General features: G+C 46.6%; 1 protein-coding gene across 1 annotated transcript in view; it reads right to left on the bottom strand.

The window, feature by feature from the left end:
* klhl14 (kelch-like family member 14) overlaps window positions 1–21357 on the bottom strand; it is a 238511-nt gene that overhangs the window by 81126 nt on the left and 136028 nt on the right. Inside the window, exon 5 of the mRNA XM_070875956.1 lies at window positions 7021–7211. Coding sequence (XP_070732057.1) covers window positions 7021–7211 — 191 coding nt within the window. The remainder of the gene's footprint in view (window positions 1–7020; window positions 7212–21357) is intronic.

Below are 21357 nucleotides of genomic sequence, written 5' to 3'. Positions count from 1 at the left end.
GTTAGTTCCTTAATGCTATCTACTGACTCTTGCAGAGTTTGTAGGAGTACTTGCTCCTAATCCTGGGAGCTTTGGTTGCTGTCCCCCTTGGGCTGCAGCATCACAGGGAGATGGAGCAGAGGCAGCAAAGAAGGGAGAGGAAGACTGCTGTCAGCAGGCGGCTTTACCCACCTAGGTTCTTCAGGCAGCACTCCTCCTACCTGCACCTATGTCAGGAGCAGTGTGTTCGGTGATTCCGCTTCACCAAGCAGTTGGTCACAAAACTCTGCAATCTCTTGGAACCAGCCCTGCAGCTTCAGAGCAAGGTGACGATAGTGCTGCCAGTGGCCTTCAAGGTGACTGTGGCCCTGCATTTATTTATGAGCAGATCCTTCCAGGCTGGAACACATGACAAAGCAAACAACTTGCAGTTCGACGTCCATCGCTGCACTCGGGAGATCACACAGAGAAGCAGGAGGTGTGCACATGTGGCTTTGCCAGAATAGCGGGCTTCCTCATGGTGCAGGGTGTAATTGACTGCACACACGTGGCTTTGCGGGCGCTGCATCTCAATGGTGAGATGCACCATAACCAGAAAGGGAACCACTCACTTAATGTTGGTGTGCGGCCATGGCCAACACATGATGCTGGTGAATGCCTACTATCCTAGAACATAAGAAATAGGAGCAGGAGTAGGCCACCCGGCCCCTCAAGCCTACTCCACCATTTAATAAGATCATGGCTGATCTGATCATGGACTCAGCTCCACTTCCCTGCCCACTCTCCATAACCCTTTATTCCCTTATCGCTCAAAAATCTGTCTATCTCCGCCTTAAATATATTCAATGACCCAGCCTCCACAGCTCTCTGGGGCAGAGAATTCCACAGATTTACAACCATCTGAGAGAAGAAATTCCTCTTCATCTCAGTTTTAAATGGGTGGCCCCTTATTCTGAGACTATGTCCCCTAGTTTTAGTTTCCCCTATGAGTGGAAATATCCTCTCTGCATCCACCTTGTCGAGCCTCCTCATTATCTTATATGTTTCAATAAGATCACCTCTCATTCTTCTGAACCCCAATGAGTATAGGCCCAACCTTCTCAACCTATCTTCATAAGTCAAACCCATCATCTCCAGAATCAACCTTGTGAACCTTCTCTGAACAGCCTCCAATGCAAGTATATCCTTCCTTAAATACGGAGACCAAAACTGTACGCAGTACTCTAGGTGTGGCTTCACCAATACCCTGTACAGCTTTAGCAGGACTTCTCTGCTTTTATACTCTATTCCCCTTGCAGTAAAAGTAAACATTCCATTTGCCTTCCTGATTACTTGCTGTACCTGCATACTAACTTTTTGTGTTTCACGCACAAGGACCCGCAGGTCCCTTTGTACTGCAGCGCTTTGCAATTTTTCTCCATTTAAATTATAATTTTCTTTTCTATTTTTTTCTGCCAAAGTGGATAACCTCATTTTCCCACATTATACTCCATCTACCAAATTTTTGCCCACTCACTTAGCCTGTCTATATCCCTTTGTGTCCTCACAATTTGCTTTCCCACCCATCTTTGTATCATCAGCAAACTTGGCTACATTACATTCGGTCCCTTCATTCAAGTCATTAATATAGATTGTAAATAGTTGAGGCCCCAGCACCGATTTCTGCGGCACCCCACTAGTTACTGTCTGTTTGCCAACCGGAAAATGACCCATTTATCTGTTTTCTGTTCGTTAGCCAATCCTCTATCTATGCTAATATATTACCCCAGTCATGATCATTCAGCCTCCGCCAGTCCACTGTGCCAGCAATTTTCTAGCCACTGGCTGCTCGGTGACAAGGGCTATCTGATCTACACCTGGTTGATGACTCCCCTCCGCAACCCCACCACTCATGGCCAGCACTCATATAATTAGAGCCATGCTGTCCCAAGGAATGTAATTGAGCAGACTAACGGGGTACTGGTTGAACCTCTCTTATCCGGGACTTGCTTATCCGGCACCACCCCTTGTCCGGCACCATTCCCGGCTGCCGGGCAACACATGCGCAGAATTCCAACCCACCCCCTACCCCCCCACCCCCCGCCCAAGGTTTCCCATTCCCTTTTTAGGCACAACGGTGATACCTTTTGTTTATTATTTAATTAAATCATTCACCGAAACAGAAAATCCACACACTTACTAGAAAGTGATCAGCAGTAGCAGAAGCCTCCTCAACCTAGAACACCTTGGGGCCCACTCGGTCCGCTAACACCTCAGGGCCTACTCAGCCCGCTGACACCTCGGGCCCGACAGCCCGCTGACACCTCGGGGCCCAATGGCCCACTGACACCACAGAGCCCGCTGGCCCACCAACGCCACACTAACTGACTGACTGTCTGATTGACAGTCGTTCTAGCCAATCGGTTCACACACACACTGAAAACACGTGACCTCGCCTTATCCGGAAATATACCTCATTGGGAACAGGCCAGGTCCCGAGGGTGCCGGGTAAGGGAGGTTCAAGCTATACTAAAGCAACAGTTCCACTGCTTTGACCACTCAGGAGGAGCTTTCCAGTACTTGCCAGAGCGGGTGTCGTGTAGGATTCACATAATTCTGGGACCCCTACTCAATGGACATATGTCTGGAATTTAAAAGGGAACTGTGTTAGACTTTTGGAGGAGAAATGTGGACAGAAATATCTCACTATTAGGCACCTTTGGACTAAACTAGGGCCTTTTAGATAGAGTTTGGACATTTTAAATTGTATGCTGGGTCTGCATAGGGCTGCTAATCCACCTGGGAGGCAGGCCCCAGGGAGACATTAGCAGTCTAACAAAAGTCCACTTACCAGGGGGCACAGCCTCAAAATACGGGGGAGCCAATTTAAAACCGAGTTGAGAAGGAATTTCTTCTCCCAGAAGGTTGTGAATCTGTGGAATTCTCTGCCCAAGGAAGCAGTTGAGGCTAGCTCATTGAATGTATTCAAGTCACAGATAGATAGATTTTTAACCAATAAGGGAATTAAGGGTTACGGGGAGCGGGCGGGTAAGTGGAGCTGAGTCCACGGCCAGATCAGCCATGATCTTATTGAATGGCGGAGCAGGCTCGAGGGGCTAGATGGCCTACTCCTGTTCCTAATTCTTATGTTCTTATGACCCAGATACATACATATTTTAATAGTTCTTAAAATGGCTAAACAGAAAAACCCTGGCATCAACAAAACACTCAATGGACAGTATCAAGACCTGATTACATTCTAACAGCACCATTCGAAAACCCCATCAACACCTTTGGGAATCTTGTATCATGCTAGTGCTCAATCAGCCCACCAAAATTCTCACAAAGGGATCACATTAGAGTTGATCAGCCTGCCAAAATCGCACAAAAGCAGTCATCAAAAATCAATTGTGCACCCGAGTTTTGGCGCGAAAGTTTATGCAACCTCTCAGGTATAACTGGGGGCCTTGCTGGTAGCTTGTGGGGTAACCTTTGGGCTGAGGAAACACTTTTGAAGAAACGTATCTGAGAACACTCTGGAAAAGCACTTGGACTTTGGGCTCTTTGACTCTGGCTTTGAAACATCTAACTTGCCACACGAGGTTACTGCAACGCAACAAGAAGAACCTAACACGAAGCCTCGGAGTCACTGAGAAACCAACAATCATCCAGCGCTGACTCAAGTAAAAAACGTATTTACCATCAAAACGTCGACCAGTGCTAATACTGAAGACACTGCAACCAGCCAAAGAATCCACAAGATTGAGGAGAGAGAAAGCAGTGTGCAACTGGTCTAAACTGTGGAGAAATCCTTTGGTGAGCATAGTCCCTGCAATTTCAGAGCCTAACTTAGTTAGTGTAGTGGTGGGAGGTGTTTTTTTTTTCACTGTATAGCCTCTGTACTTGTTGCTTATACGTTTTCCGCCTTTTTCTGTACATTTTGTTGTATGCTATTAAGTTAATTAGAGTGGTGTGCTATTTTCTAAATAAAATATTTGTTCTTACACCAAACAGTTGTCTGTCCACATCTATCACATCCCCTAAATAATTCCAAGCCCTAGAACCAGGGAGTGGGACGATTCGAACCGTCAAGGTCAGAAAAGGCTGACAAACCCATCACCCCCTACAGTCCCAATTTGTGGTGGTCTGCTGCATCCTCCACAACTTGGCCATCATGAGAGTACAGCCCCTGCCAGCACGGGTTACGCGACCACCTCAGGAGGAGGAGGAATGGAGGAGGCAGCCTGCACATCCATGATCCGGATGAGCTATCCGGGAGCACATCATCATACTCTGGTTCCCATGAATGAAAGCCCAGATCCCCGTTGCCGAACACTTCCCCACTTTACCATCCCTCTGTCATGGAACAGCAGAGCGTCCTCCTCTTGGCCACAATCCTGAAATAATGAAACCACAAAACAACTATTCCATAAGAACTTTATCCAACGACTGAACCAATACTTCATACAATTCTCAACTAACCACCCTTGTGAATTCCCTTAGTGCCTGCTTGCGGATACCTTTGCGTGCTCCTATGAAGTGCTAACTCAGTGGTTGCAGCATGGTTGATGGAAAGCTGTTGATTTTCAGTGGGCGAGACTGCTGATTGCCTTGCAGGATGACCTAGAAGGCCCAGCTGCGGACTATACCACCTTAGCATGGGCGGCAGAAGTTTGGGCTGGCTGGTTGACAGGCAACAGCAAGGGCACTGGCGGACTGGCAGTGCTGGGAGGACGAATGCTCTCATCCTGAGTGAGGACAGCAGGTTCATGCTCCACGGAGCCACTGCCATTCCCCTGGGGCGGTGACGCATAAATCCTATTAATCTGTTGGGGGACAGATTGTTGCACTGCTGTGACACCCTGAAAGCCCTTTTCAACACTGGTAAATGCAGTTTAAGCTTGTGTGGAGCATGCTGAACTTGCATGAGAGCATTCTGAGCTTGCATGACAAAAGTCTGAGTTTCCACTGCAGCACTAAGATGTTGGGTGACTTCTGCTTGTGCTTGGAGCTGAGACATCAGCCATCAGACCTTGCATTATGGTGGGGTCCCCAAGTCCACTAATGGAGTTGGTCACCACTTCCATTGTGGAAATCATGGGTTCCAGGCGCTGTGTAAAGTCCTGTGTAAGGTTGGTACTGGACTCCTCCATATACCTTGATTGTGACAACAGGCTCTCTGGCGAGCCTGCCAATGCACCAAGCATTTCTGTGTGCATGCCCATCATCCTTCTTCTGTAAGCTGCCCCATAAAAGTCCTCATCTGAGTCCTGTGCAGCAGAACCCGTGTGTGACTTTGCCCTCCGGGGAGCTGGCACTTGTGCTACCCTTTCTCCCTGTCCTGGCTGCAGGCCACTCATGCCTGGTGACTCACCGTGTGCAGATCCCACCTCTATACTACCCACTAAAGTGCAGTATCTGAGCAGGAGCCTGCGAGTGTGAGATCGAATGACGATGTCTCTTCTTCTCCATCACTCTCCCCTTGCTCTTCCTGCACTGGTTGGCCAGGTTTGGGTTCTTGGGTATCTGAAAGGAGAAAGGCACTGGGTAGGTTGTGGTGAGGTGAGGAAGGGAAAGCAAGATGTGCATGCTTACACCATCAGCAGCTTGTAAGTGAGAAGAGATTCTGGGATGAGGTGGAAGTGGGATGTGAGAAGAAGGATTAGGTGTGACCAGCTTGGATGGTTTCAGCTTCACCGCTCACCACAGCCTCAGTGACAGCCACTCCAATAATGTTGAGCATGATCTCCTCCAGCTTGGTCAGGATATGCAGGCTTGCCAATCCTCTGCTGGTTAGCTGCTACTGCCTACGGTTATGAGCCACTTTGCCCTGCAAGAGAGAGTGTGTCCATGAGTGTGGTGCAATGTATTTGGATGATGTGCCTGTCATGGTGGAATAGCTTGCAAGGTGTGAGATGTGGGTTGGAGGCTTGCAGCAGTGATAAGTGTGTGAGGGTGAGGTGAAGCTATGAATGTGAGGTATAAGTTGTGATTGCTAGAGATTGTTGGTAGGTGAATGATGGGGGTGTGATACATTGAGCAGTGTGTGAGGCTAGTGGCGCAGCTGGTGGGAGATGGCTTTTGAAGATGCATTCATTGACCTTGACCATTGATGTGAGGTAATTGAACTTCTTTCGGCACTGGTCCTTGGGGCTAAACTGCTGGCATTGCCTCCTGGTCCCCTGCAGACGGAGTACATGTCTCCTCCTTTCCATCTACTGCACTAAGATCTCTAGCGCTGCGTCCGAGAATCTTGGAGCCCTTTCTCTGGCCTGTTGAACCATTATTCACTCTTCTTTCTGACACTTACCTCCACAACCAGCTCCATCAGCTGCTGCAGGCATAATGCACCTCCCCTTTAGTTGTAGACTGCCTTTAAGAAGTGGAGGCTGGCTTGAATTGGAGCTAGCCTCACACGAACTTGGGCCCCCTGCTGAATGTTCAGCCACTCAGCAGCGCGTTCAACTACAATCATTATAATTCGCAGGCTGCGCAAAGGTCGTGTGCTACCTGCATTCCCTTCAACGGGCATGGAGCGATCGTGCAACGTGATCCCCGCGTCCGTTTTCAGGTCTAATCCAATTTTTTGTCCAATGAGTTCCCATTTCACCCATGGTATCAGAGACAGGTGCCATGCAAAGGCCAGGTCCAAACTCTCATGAAATGATAGGAAAAAGTTCCTCTTAGTTTCATTCTCACCCCTTCTAGTAGCTGATTGCAGAGTTGAATTGGAATTGTCATACCAGGAGCTAAGGCTTTACTTGGCATTTTGGCTATGAGAAAGTATGGCGTACAGAAGTGGGTGAAAGGCGAAAAGATAAAAAGAACTTAAAATAAAATGGAAAGGCATTAACAACGCAGAGCTGCACCAGTGAAACTCCAGTTGAATATAACTTTTTAATCGTTTATATCAGACAACAGCAACTTTACTGCGAGACAGGTGTAGGGAATAAAGTGACAATAATCAGTATCTTAACAAAATTTCTTCATTTAAACTTCAAACAACAGGAAAAGAATTAACCTCCTAACTTTTAAACTTGGAATGATGTATTGTAAAGGTACCTGATATGTAAATCTTTCCGTTGTGCACAGCACCAGCGTGAGCTGCCAGGGGCTGAGGCAGAGAGCACAAGTAGCACCATTCATTGGCTTCCAGATTGTAACATTCAACACTTGACAAATAACCAGTTTCGTTCCTTCCACCAATCACGTACAAATGTTTATCCAGAAGGCAGGCATAGAAACTTGCTCGCCTGCAATAAAATTAAAATCAGATTATAGAACAGTTTATATAAATATTACGAAGATAATTTTTTCACTTTGCACTGCAAGTGCAGAGCCTTGGCTGCCAGTGGCATTTATCTGAAAGTCGTATTATTTTCTGACTATGAATGTAAATGGTAATAAATCCATATGCTACTGGCTGGCAAGGTTCCCCATTGGCAATGCAAAGTTTCCTTTTTAAGCCTTCAATGATCCACAATTGACGATTTACTGATTTTGAAGCTGGTCCTTACACTTGCCTATTTACTAGAAACAATCCTATTTAAAATTCCTCTCATTTCAGATGAATTCTGGTTTTGTTTCCAAGATGTACTTTGCTTAAAACCTAAGTGGTAGTCTGTCAGTCACTTTGACATCCGTCTTACAGAGCTAATTTCCTGTTCTGTGACTGATGGAGGAGAGGAGGAATCAGTTTGACAAGACTGACATTGTTACAACTGATACTTGCATCACACTGACATTCTTTTAGAAATAAAGGCAGGCACTGAGAAATATTAATCTGCTTCAAACATGGAAATATACTGCAAATTTTATGTGCTCAAAATATAACGGTTGGTATGCAACTGAGTTTGTTGGTGTAGTTTAAAGCACAAGTGTTGCAAATTATAAGGTGTTGCAGTTTAAAATAGAGTTGTGACATAGATGTAAATACGCAATGTACCAGTTACTGTGATAAGTGGATCTTTTTCTGCAAACCAATGAATTTGTGATTGCATTCTCCAGAACTGCTTGATGTCCAGCTGATGTGTTAGCTGTTCTCATCTGTTAATTGTTGGACATTGTATATTTTTTTTAATTCAACAACTAAATTTAAAGGGGTATTACTTCCAATCTAGATCTTTCCATCAGATGTAAGATAGAGTTGACTGGTCTAACTCATTGCTGAAATTCTGATGTTCAATGGTCGGTGCATTTTATTTATATATTTATAACGAACATGAGGCTTTTTTTTATTTGTGTATAATATATCTGAGAACTGAGGAAAGGTCAGTGGATTGAAGAACCTGTCAGTTCTATCTGCCTGCTTTGTACAAACATATCTTCAATTTTTTCTGCATGTCAAGTCTTTTATTTTTTAAGGAATTCTACTGATATTCTTTTAAAATATCTGCAGATGAAACTGCTGTTGACTTTGGTTGATAATTCTTAACTGTGTAATGCAATGTATTTGAGGGTGTCGTCAGTCAGTCAGAGAGCCAGACCTGATCAAATTAAATTTCCGCACTAACTGTGATGTTTTAATATCACAACGCCAGAGAGCAATAACCTGAATTATGCTCTTCAAATCATGAAGAGAACAATAATCTGAATTCTGCAAACAAGGCCGCCAGGAAGGCACATCCTTCAGTCTGTGTCATGGCATCAGGAGTGCAACATCTAGAAAACCTTTTGACAAGGTCCCACATAAGAGATTAGTGTGCAAAATTAAAGCACGTGGTATTGGGGGTAATGCACTGACGTGGATAGAGAACTGGTTGGCAGACAGGAAGTAGCAAGTAGGAATAAACGGGTCCTTTACAGAATGGCAGGCAGTGACTAGTGGGGTACTGCAAGGTTCAGTGCTGGGACCCCAGCTATTTACAATATACATTAATAATTTAGACGAAGGAATTGAATGTAATATCTCCAAGTTTGCAGATGACACTAAGCAGGGTGGCAGTGTGAGCTGTGAGGAGGATACTAAGAGGCTGCAGGGTGACTTGGACAGGTTAGGTGAGTGAGCAAATACATGGCAGATGCAGTATAATGTAGATAAATGTGAGGTTATCCACTTTGGTGATAAAAACAAGAGCGCTGATTACTATCTGAATGGTGACAGATTGGTAAAGGGGGAGGTGCAACGAGACCTGGGTATCATAGTACATCAGTCATTGAAGGCTGGCATACAGGTGCAGCAGGCGGTGAAGAAGGCAAATGACATGTTGGCCTTCATAGCGAGAGGATTCGAGTATAGGAGCAGGGAGGTCTTACTACAGTTGTACAGGGCCTTGGTAAAGTCACACCTTGAATATTGTGTACAGTTTTTGTTATGTAGGAAAAAGAATCAGACTGAACACTGTGAGCTCAAAGTAAAGTGTGACCTTAGTCTTTTATTGCAGGTCTCCAAAGTACCTCTCCAACCTGTGAGGCCTTCTTAAATACCTGTGCTCCCAAGGGATTATGGGATCCCTTGGGACTCCAGGGAATGAGCCCTCTGGTGGCTGTACAGAGTACATACAAGTTCACATATATAACAACACTCCCTGACCCCAGAGTCAATAGTGTAACTATTTACAATGTGAGTCGATCTGGGGCCCTTCTTGCCCTGGTTGATTGTCTCGGTGTGAAAGCTGGTATTGTTGAATCATTTGTTGGGCCCTCACTGGGCTGCTGTGGATGATGGGTTCTGCTTTGTGGTCAACCGTGGTGCCAGTTGCCACTGGTGTGTATGTTGGGGGATCAAAAAAGGTAGGGTCCAAGGTGGGTTGCTCAGGAAAGTCCGTAAATCTGAGTTTGATTTGGTCCAAGTGTTTCCGGTGAATGAGTCCATTGAAAGTTTGACCTGAAACACCCTGCTCCCCTCTTTGGCCATGACAATGCCAGGAAGCTACTTGGGACCTTGTCCATAACTCAATACAAATACAATATTTCAATCTCGCGTGACACATTTGTGGTATCATGGTATGTACTTTGTTGAAGCCGCCAGCTCTCTATCTGTTCATGTAGATCAGGGTGAACTAACGAGGGCCTTGTCTTAAGTGCTCTTTTCATGAGCAGTTCAGCAGGTGGGATTCCAGTGACCGAGTGGGGTTTCGTGCGGTAGCTAAGCAGGACTCGAGATAGGTGAGTCTGCAGCGAGCCTTCAGTTACTCTCTTCAAGCCTTGCTTGATGGTTTGCACTGCTCTCTCTGCCTGACCATTGGACGCTGGTTTAAACGAGGCAGATGTGACATGTTTGATCCCGTTACAGGTCATGAATTCTTTGAACTCAGCACTGGTAAAACATGGCCCTTTGTCGCTCACCAGGACATTGGGTAAGCCGTGAGTGGCAAACATGGCCCGCAGCCTTTCAATAGTGGCAGTGGACGTGCTAGTCAACATTATCTCACATTCAATCCACTTGGAATACGCGTCTACAACCACAAGGAACATTTTACCCAAGAACGGGCCTGCATAGTAGACGTGTACCCTAGACCACGGTTTGGAGGGCCAAGACCATAACCTTAGCGGCGCCTCCCTGGGTACATTGCTTAACTACGAGCATGTATTACATCTGTGAACACAGGACTCTAAGTCCGCATCGATACTGGGCCACCACACGTGGAATCTGGCTATCGCTTTCATCATTACGATGCCTGGGTTGGTACTGTGGAGGTCATTGATGAAGGTGTCTCTGCCCTTCTTGGGGACCACTGCTTGATTGCCCAACAGAAGGCAGTCTGCTTGTATAGACATTTCATCTTTGCGCCGCTGGAACGGCTTAATCTCTTCCTGCATTTCCACTGCGACACTGGACCAGCTCCCGTGAAGCACACAGCTTTTGACTAGCGATAATAAGGGATCCTGGCTTGTCCGGATTTTGATCTGCTGGGCAGTGACGGGTGATTGCTCACTCTCAAATGCTTCCATAACCATTGCTAGATCTGCAGGCTGTGCCATTTCCACCCCATGGTGGGCAATGGCAGCCTACCGAGAGCATCGGCGCAGTTTTCTGTGCCTGGCCTGTGGCATATGGCATAGTTGTATGCGGACAATGTAAGCGCCCATTTCTGGATGTGGGCCGATACGTTGGTATTTATCCCTTTACTCTTGGAAAACAGGGATATAAGTGGCTTATGGTCAGTTTCTAATTTGAATTTTAGCCCAAACAGGTATTGATGCATTTTCTTTACCCCAGAGACACACACTAATGCTTCTTTCTCAATCATGCTGTCGGCTCTCTCAGTCTTAGACAGACTCCTGGATGCATAAGCAACCATTGCAGTTTCCCAGAATCATTAGCTTGTTGCAGTACACACCCGACACCATATGACGAAGCATCACATGCTAGTACCAAATGCTTACATGGATCATACAACACAAGCAATTTGTTTGAGCATAACAATTTTATCGCTTTTACGAATGCATTTTCTTGGCTTTTGCCCCAAACCCATTCGTCCCCTTTCCATAGTAAGACATGCAGTCGTTCTAACAGTGTGCTAAGACCCAGTAAAAAGTTACCAAAGTAGTTCAAGAGTCCCAGAAATGACCGCTGCTCCGTCACATTCTGTGGCCTTGGTGCGTTCTCGATTGCCTCCGTCTTCGCGTTGGTGGGCCTGATGCCGTCCGCTGCAATCCTCCTTCCCAAGAACTCCACTTCAGGTGCCAAGAAAATGCACTTAGAGCGTTTTAACCTGAGCCCCACGCAGTTGAGTCGACTAAGAACCTCTTCCAAGTTCTGCAGATGCTCTACTGTGTCCCGACCTGTGACCAAGATGTCGTCCTGGAAGACCACGGTGTGCGGGACCGACTTGAGTAAACTTTCCATGTTTCTCTGGAATATCGCCACCACTGATTGGATTCCAAATGGGGATCTGTTATAAACAAAAAGACCTTTGTGCGTGTTGATGCAGGTGAGGGCCTTCGATGATTCCTCCAGTTCCTGTGTCATGTAGGCTGAAGTCAGATCCAGCTTCGTGAACGTCTTTCCTCCCGCCAGCGTTGCAAAGAGGTAATCGGTCTTTGGCAGTGGGTATTGGTTCTGCAGGGAGAAACACTTGATAGTTACTTTGTAATCGCCACAGATTCTGACGGTGCTGTCTCCCTTGAGGACAGGAACGATCGGACTGGCCCACTCGTTGAACTCGATCAGCGAAATGATGCCCTCTGTTTGCAGCCAGTCTAGCTCGATCTCTACCCTTTCTCTCATCAACTACGGTACTGCTCTCGCCTTTTAATGGATAGGTCGCACCCCTGGAATTAAATGGATCTGCACTTTTGCTCCTTGGAATTTCCGATGCCTGGTTCGAACAGCAAAGGAAATTTATTTAAGACCTGGGCACATAAAGTGTCGTCAGTGGGCAATAGCGCTCGGACGTAGTCCCAGTTCCAGCGTATCTTTCCCAGCTAGCTCCTGCCAAGCAGCGTGGGACCATCACCCGGTACCACCCAGAGTGGTAGCTTGTGCACCGCTCCATCGTAGGCGACCTTTACGGTAGCACTGTCGATTACAGGAATCAGTTCTTTTGTGTAAGTTCTTAGTTTCGTGCGAACTGGAGTTAAGACTGGCCTTGAGTCCTTGTTGCACCACAATCTTTCGAAAGTCTTTTTGCACATGATGGACTGGCTCGCACCTATGTCCAGCTCCATTGACACTGGGAGTCCATTTAGTTCAACATTCAGCATTATCAGGGGACAATTCGTGGTGAATTTGTGCACCCCATGTACCTCTGCCTCCTCAGTCTGAGGCTCTGGTTTGTCATGATCCTCCGTGGATCTGATCTCCTCTGCAACATGGTGGTTTGCAGGTTTAACAGGATTTGCAGCTCGTCTGCACACTCATTGGAGGTGTCCCATTGTTCCACAGCCCTTGCAAATGTACCCTTTGAATTGGCATGAATGGAAACGATGATCACCCCCGCAGCGCCAACAAGGTGTTAATGGCCTTGCATTCATCACCCTTGATGGTGGACTCTGAGACATCTGCGGATGTGCAGCTGCAGGTATGTGTGACCTGCCCTGTACGTTACAGTTCAAAAACAACATCATTTTGTTCACAGTACTTGTAGCAGCACTTGTGCGCTGAGAGATTTGCTTCGTATTGTCACTGGTGGCAATGAACGCCTGGGCTATCGGTATAGCCTTACTCAAGGTTGGGGTCTCTACAGTCAAAATGTTGTGAATATGGTTTTGTGGCCAATGCTAAGTACAAAAAAGTCTCTGAGCATGTGCTCCAAATGTCCTTCAAATTCGCAATGTAATGCAAGGCATCTTAACTTGGTGACATAACTGGCCACTTCCTTGCCTTCAGACCTTTTGTAGATGTAGAACCAGTATCTCGTCATCTGAACGCTTTCCTTTGGGTTCAAATGCTCTCGGACCTGTGTGCAGAAATCGTCGATTTCTCCGTGGGTTTCGCTGGAGTGAGCAGATTCTTCATGAGGCTATACGTTGATGCCCCACAGTTGGTGAGGAGGATTGCCCTTCATTTGGGAGCGTTCTCTTCCCCATCTAGCTCGTTGGCTACAAAGTATTGGTTGAGTCGCTCCACAAAAGTTTCCCAATCATCTCCCTCCAAGAATTTCTCCAGGATGCCTACTGTTCTCTGCATCTTTGGGTTCGCAATCTGTATCTCGTTGCCAGGTGTTATGTATGGAGAAAGAGTCAGACTGAACACTGTGAGCTCAAAGTAAAGTGTGACCTTAGTCTTTTATTGCAGGTCTCCAGATTGCCTCTCCAACCTGTGAGACCTCCCTAAATACTTGTGCTCCCATGGGATTATGGGATCCCTTGGGATGCCAGGAGATGAGCCATTTGGTGGCTGTACAGAGTAAATACAAGTTCACATATATAACAGTTTTGGTCTCGAAATCTGAGGAAGGACATTCTTGTTATTGAGGGAGTGCAGCGAAGGTTCACCAGACTGATTCCCGGGATGACAGGACTGACATATGAAGAAAGACTGGCTTGACTAGGCTTGTATTCAATGGAATTTAGAAGAATGAGCGGGGATCTCATCGAAACATATAAAATTCTGAGGGGATTGGACAGGTTAGATGCAGGAAGAATGTTCCCAACGTTAGGGAAGTCCAGAACCATGGGTCACAGTCTAAGGATAAGGGGTAAGCCATTTAGGACCGAGATGAGGAGAAACTTCTTCACTCAGAGAGTTGTGGGCATGTGAAATTCTCTACCACAGAAATTTTGGAGGCCAGTCCATTAGATATATTCAAAAGGGAGTTAGATGTGGCCCTCGCGGCTAAAGGGATCAAGGGGTATGGAGAGAAAGCAGGAATGGGGTACTGAAATGCATGATCAGCCATGATCATATTGAATGGTGGTGCAGGCTCGAAGGGCCGAATGGCCTACTCCTGCACCTATTTTCTATGTTTCTATGTTTCTATCTAGAGTTTGTCTGTTAAATCAGTGGTTCTCATACTTTTTTTGTTGAAGCACACCTTTTCAAATCGATCCCCAAGAATCCCTGGACCCCAGTTGGAGAAACACTGTGGTAGATGATTACAAGGTCTATATAAGGTGACAAGGTGGGCAATATCCTGATATTGAAGAAGGGAGAGAAGGGTAAACCCAGTAACTATTGACCAGTTAATCTAATATCAGCTGTGGGCAAACTCCTAGAATCGATAATTTGAGATAAAATTAGTGAGCATTTAGAAAAGCATATGTTAATCAAAGGCAGCTATCATGTATTTGTTAAAGGCAAGTCATGTTTAAAAAAATTAACAGAGTTTTTGAAGATGTGGCTGATTGTATAGACAGAGGGAATGCAGAAGATGTAGGCCTAGAATTTCATTAGCCCCTCGAAATGTGCACGGGGATCGCGATGCACGCAGACTTTGTGCTGTCTGATGATTATCATGATTGCAGCGTTCAGCCCAGTGCTGAACACACTGCTGAGGGCCTAAATGTTCAGCGTGGGGTCCAAGTTTGTGCAAGGCTACCATCAATTAAAGCAAGCCTGCACTACTTAAAAGCAGTCGGCACCTCTTAAAGGGGAGGTGCATTCTGCCTGCAGCAACTCATTAAACTGGCTGGGAAAGACAGCGAGAGGAGGAGAAAAGAAAAATTATGTCAGAACAGGAGAGAGAACGTGCACCTAGGTCCTCCGATGCAACACTGAGTCCTTGGTGCAAGATGTCAACTCAAGGAGAGAAGTGCTGTTTCCACAGGGGCCAGGAGACCCTCCAGGCAACAGTGTAAAGTCCAATGGAAGCAGCTGGCTACTATGGTGAATGCCAGCAATTTAGCCCTGAGGATGTGGTTACAGTGCAAGAAGAAGTTTGATGACCTCAGACGAGTGCTTAAGGTCAGGGAATGCATCTTCAAATTCCATATCCCACCACCTGCACCACTAGCTTCACACACTGCTCTCAAATACACCACCATCACTCACTTACCAACAATCTCTACCATGCATGACTCATACCTCAGATTCATAGCTTCACCTCAACCTCACACACTTACTACTGCTGTAAGCCTCAGACCCACACCTTACAGCTTTCACACATTGCCACCATGATATGCACATCACCCAAATACATTGCAACATACTCACTGACACACTTCCCTTTCTCTTGCAGGACAAGATGGCTTATAACCAGAGCCAGCAGCACCTAACAGGTGGGGGACAAGCGCATCTGCATAACCTGACCCCCATGAAGGAGGCAGTACTGGCCATTCTTGGGAGGGGCATCACTGAGCCCGTGGCTAGCGGCGGGGCTGAAATAATACAAGATGCTGGTATCCTTATAACTAAACTTCATTCTTATATCCCACTTCCCCCTCATCCCACAATATCTTCTGATTTACAAGCTGCACGTGGTGTCAGCATGCACTTCTTGCTTTCGCCCCTCCATCACCACAACCCTACCCTTGTGCCTTTCTCATTTCTGAGACCCAAGATATCCAATCTGGCTAGCCAGTGTAGTGATGCAAGAAGAGGGAGAGGAGAGTGATGATGTGAAAGAAATACCATCACTCGATCTAACACTCGCAACCACCAGCTCAGATACTGGCACTGCGCGGAATTTAGAGAGTAGCTTAGAGGCAGGATCTGCACGTGGTGAGTCAATGGGCACAAGCGGGTTGCAGCCAGGGCAGGGGGAAAGGGATGCCCAGGTGCCAACCCCCCGGAGGGCAAGGTCTCACACAAGTTCTGCTGCACAGGATGAGGACTTTGATGGGGCGGCCTACAGAAGAACGCTAATGGGTATGCATTTTGTTGTGCAGACAGCCTGAGTGCAATATCAAGGAGCATGGAGGGGTCCAGCACCAACTTCGCTCAGGGCTTTGGCATAGCTTGGAGCCCATGATTTCCAGGATGGAAGTGATGGCCAACTCCATCAGCGCCCTCATGAGTCAAACCATGATGCAGAGTCTGATGGCCAATGTTTCAGCTTTCACTGTAGTACAAGCCGAAGTCACCCATAGTCTTAGTGCTGCAGTGGAAGCTCAGACTGCTCTCATGCAGGCTCAGCTTGGTGCCATGCAACTCAGACTGGTGGCTGGGTTTACCGATGTGGAAAGGGGCTTGCAGACTGTCACAGCTGTCCAGTAATCTGTTCTCCAACAGATTACTAGGAATGCTAATGCTCGCCCCTAGAGTGGCAGTGACTCCAAGGAGCATGATCCTGCTGTCCTCTTTCAGGATGACAGCATTTATCCTCCCGCCACTGCCACTCCACCAGTGCCCTTTCTGTTGCCTGTCAGCCAGCCTAGACTGTTGCCGCCCATGCCGAGGTGGTGCAGTCTAAAGCCAGGTCTTCTAGCCCAGAGCTGCTCAAGGTCGTCCTGGAAGGCATTCTGCAATCTCGTCCACTGAAAGTCAATGTTTAAGGATGCCAATGGCCTGTTCTATTAGACGCCATGTGGCAGCATGGATCTCATTGTAGGCATGCTGCTCATGTGCGGTTGGGTTGCGGAGCGGAGTCATGAGCAGCCAGGTGGTCAGTGGATAGCTCTTGTCTCCCAGTAGCCACCCTCTGATTTGATGCCAGACTGGCGCAGAATGAAGATGTCATGGCTGCTGCCATGATACCGGGCATTCACCATCATCATGTGCTAAGCATGTTCGCACACCAACTGTACATTCAGTGAGTGATAGCCTTTGCGGTTCCGGTACATCTCAGCATTTAGATGCAGCACCCGCAAAGCCAACTGTGTGCAGTCGATGGCGCCCTGCATCATGGGGAAGTCCGAATTCCCTGCCATGTGTACACTCCACCTGCTTCTCTCTGGTCAGAGAGAAGACAGTGAACTCCCTTTTACTGGCATAAAGAGCTTCCGTCACCTCACTTATGCAACAGTGGACGGTGAACTGCGAGATGTTACAACGACGCTTGCTTCAGTCGGGAAGGATCCTGACACGAAGAAATTTAGGGCCACGGTTACCTTCACAGTCACCGGCAGCGCTGTCCTTGTCCTGGTGTGAGGCTACAGGTCTGGTTTCAAGAGGTGGCAGAGTTCTGTGAGCGTCTCCTTCGCAAAGTGCAGGCGGCTCACACACTGGTCCTGGATCAAGCTGAGGTAAGAGAACTGCTCTCAGAAGACACCAGATGGGTGAAATCTCCTGCTGAGTGCCCTCCCCCTCCTCCTCCTCCCTCTGTGAGCAGTTTTTCCTCTTCTTCGCTGCCTCTGCTCCATCTCTCTGTCATGCTGCAGGCCAAAGGGATGACAACTAGAGCACCCATGACTGGGAGCAAGTGGTCTGACCAGAACCCTTGAGGCCAGAAGCACGGCCATCTCCACTTGCAGCATCTCTCCCTGTCACCTCACCAAGTTTAAACAACTCTAGGAAGCTCCAAACACTTCCACAAACTTACACAGAGCCAACACAAATTAATCAGTAACTAACCTTAGAGTGGTTGATGATCCCTTTAAATATCACTGGCGGCAGTGTGTGGTGGGGGGGGGGGGGGCAGGTGTCGGGAGGAGGGTCCTTGCTGATGCTGAATGCATGTCCAGTTGTGTGAGGTTAACTAGGGCTTTTAGCTCCAGTGTTGAGGACAAAAATGGCAACTCTGGCATCAAATCAGCATTGCACGCTGATTGGCGTCATGATCAACATTCCACCAGTGCATGCTCTTAGCGTCCGCCCTATCGCTGTCACCAAGGTGGCAATGGCATGTCATGCACACGTGTGGCGCAGACACAATTTTAGTCACAAAACAACACCCATGGCGCTAAAAAATTGGACACTATGGAGCTAAATTTCTAGCCCGTAGTGTTTATGGATTTTCAAAAATCATTTGCGATGGAGTCTCACAAAAGGCTTGTTTGAGAAATTTGGACATAGAAGACAAAATATAGCAGCAATGATAGAAAGTTGGTTGCTGGACAGGGAAAATGAGATCGGGTAAATGGATGCTGCTTTGACTGGAGAAAGGCTGGAAATGGTGAATCACAGGGGCCAGTCTTGTGTTCACCTTTTTTCTTGGTAAATATTGCTGATATATATTGCTGATTTGAACTTGGGTATAGGGAAATTTTCTGACAATGGAAAAGCAGGAATTTTGACAAACAGTTGACGAGGATTGTAAAAATAAATCAGGAAGACAAAAGGGTTGAAATTGCCCCTTTTTATAGCCCAGTTTGTACCTCTGGGGGGTGTGGGGGGGCGCTAATGAGGCGCAAGGCAGTTTTCATCTGGGGGAGGGCTGTTGCCGCCTGCCGGGAAATTGCCCAGGAGTTTGCGGAGGTGCTACTTCTGCAGCACCGGGCCCGCGGTTAATGCCCCGGGATGCCGCGCAACCGCCGATGATGTCATCGCCATGCGCGATGACCCCTCACCGCCCCACGCCGACCCTTTAACACCCCGCGGGGGAAAGTGCCCTGTGGGTCGCGAGTCTGGCCAACATCCGCTCTCAGGAGGGTGATTATAGGAGAGGGCGCCAGCGCCCCAGACCGCCATTTTTTTTTGTCGGCCAACTCTCGGGTAGCTCGCGATGGCGGCCCTAGTGTGGTCTGGGCTGCATTCCATCTTGGATGCCGGGCTGCTGGCCTGGTCACACGCTGCCCTGATGGCCCAGTGGAGGCCATCAGCGGTTGTGAGAGTGCACAGCGGCCCTCCCCTTTAATCGATGGGGAGGGCCATTCAAGCACATCAGCGCAATGTGGAGTATCCGCATCGTGCTGAACATTTCACCCCAGTTGCGCCCCGCCCCCAAAGGAAGCGGACATAGGAGATTCTCTACCACAGAAGGCTGTGGAGCCAAGTCACTGAATATATTTAAAAGGGAGACAGATAGATTTCTAGAAATAAAAGGCATCAAGGGGTATGGGGAAAAAGTGGGACTATGGTGTTGAGATAGAGGATCAGCCATGATCATATTAAATGGCGGTGCAGGCTCGAAGGGTCGAATGGCCTACTACTGCTCCTATTTTCTATGTTTCTATGTTTCCTTTGAGGGGCTGTAAGCCCAATTCAGTGGCGGGGGCAAGACGTCCGCACGGGTGCTAAAAGTCCCACCCCCAAACAGTTTAGGGAATTGGGCACATAGATAAGAATATAAGAATTAGGAGCAGAAGTAAGCCATACGGACCCTCGAGCCTTCTCCCTCATTGAGTAAGATCATGGCTGATCTTTGACCTCAACGCCACTTTCCTGCCCAATCCCCATATCCCTTAACTCCTCCGGAGTCCAAAAATCTATCTCAGCCTTGAATATACTCAATGACCGAGCATCCATAGCCCTTTGGGGTAGAGAATTCCAAAGATTCACAGCCCTCTGAGTGAAGAAATTCCTCCTAATCTCAGTCTTAAAAGGCCGACCCTTTGTCCTGAGACTGTGCCCGCTAGTTCTAGACTCTCTAGCCAAGGGAAACAATCTCTCAGCATCTATCCTGTCAATCCCCTCAGCATCTACCCTATGTTTTAATGAGATCACTGCTCATTTATCTAAACTCCAGAGACTATAAGCCCAATCTACTCAATATGATGACGGATGATGACATATGATGACAGATGCAATTTAAGGTGGATAAATGTGAAGTATATTTTGAGAGGAAAAATAAGGAATACGATTATATACTCAATGGAACAACACCATAGGGTGTGGATGGACAGAGAGAACTAGAGATTCAAATGTATAATTTCTTGAAAGGGTAAATGCAGGTTGATAAAACCGCAAAAAGGTCAGAACATTTTGGGTTTTATAAATAGGGATATAGATTACAAGACTAAAGGAGTAAAGGAATAATGATACATTTATACAGAACATTAGTTAGGCCACAATTAGATTACTTGTGCAGTTTTGGGTTCGCTATTATAGAAAGGACATTAAAACCATAGAGAGCATACAGCATTGATTCATTAGGACATTAACGTGGATGGGAAACTATAGTTATGATGAGAAGCTTGAGATACTAGGACTAATTGCACTAAAGCAGAGAAAGCTATGAGCAAATTTAATATGTTTTTTAAATTATGAAGGGCTTTGACAGAGTGAATAAGGAAGTCAATAACAAGGGCATCATCTGTTTAAGAATATTACAAGGAGGTGAGGAGAACGGTTAGGAGAAATTTCTTTACACAGAGGGTTATTGGAGTCTGGCGCTTTGCTACAGGGAGGAATATTTGAGACATAGAAAGATATAGGGCTATTGGGAGAAAGCAAGGAAGTGGGATTAGTTTAGCAAAGAGCTGGCATAGACACAATGGACCGAGTAGCCTCCTTCAGTGCAGTTAACTTCAATGATTCAAATTTTATGGTACCTGCAAGTGTCCAAGATAACACCAGAGGGTGATATTCTGGAGTATGTCTGCTAAGATAATAAGAAGGCAATGCCTTGGCAGAGAAAAAAGAGAGCAATATTTGCTTAGTAAAGTTAAAACCTAAATTGAACAGCAGTGAAGAAAACTTCAGTTTCAGTGTTCTAATGTAATTTGCAATATAAGGTAAAGATACTTCCACAAAACCACCAATGAACTTCAAGACTTTTGTTTGAGAAAACAACTGATTCTAATTTTTAATAAAATCACATGTAGTTGCAATAATTGGAATAATTTCTAAATAAAGGATAAAATAATTACAGTGAACCATTTACATAAGAACATAAAAACATAATAGAAGCAGGAGTAGACTATTTGGCCATTCAATAAGATCATGGCTGAACTGATCTTAGCCTCAACTCTACTTTCTTGCACATTTCCCATAACCCTTGACTCCCCTATTGTTCAAAAATCTGTCTATGTCCACCTTAAATATGTTCAATGACCCACCCTCCACAGCTCTCTGGGGCAGAGAATTCCATAGATTTACAACCCTCTGAGAGAAGAAATTCATCCTCACCGCTGTTTTAAATGTGCGACCACTTATTCTAAAACTATGCCCCCTAGTTCTAGATTCCCCCACGAGGGGAAACATTCTTTCTGCATCTACCCTGTGCAGTCCCCTCAGAATCTTATACATTTCAATAA

This window comes from Pristiophorus japonicus, chromosome 1, assembly GCF_044704955.1.
Source record: "Pristiophorus japonicus isolate sPriJap1 chromosome 1, sPriJap1.hap1, whole genome shotgun sequence".
In the NCBI taxonomy this organism is placed as follows: Eukaryota; Metazoa; Chordata; class Chondrichthyes; family Pristiophoridae; genus Pristiophorus; species Pristiophorus japonicus.
This window is presented reverse-complemented; position numbering and strand designations above follow the sequence as displayed.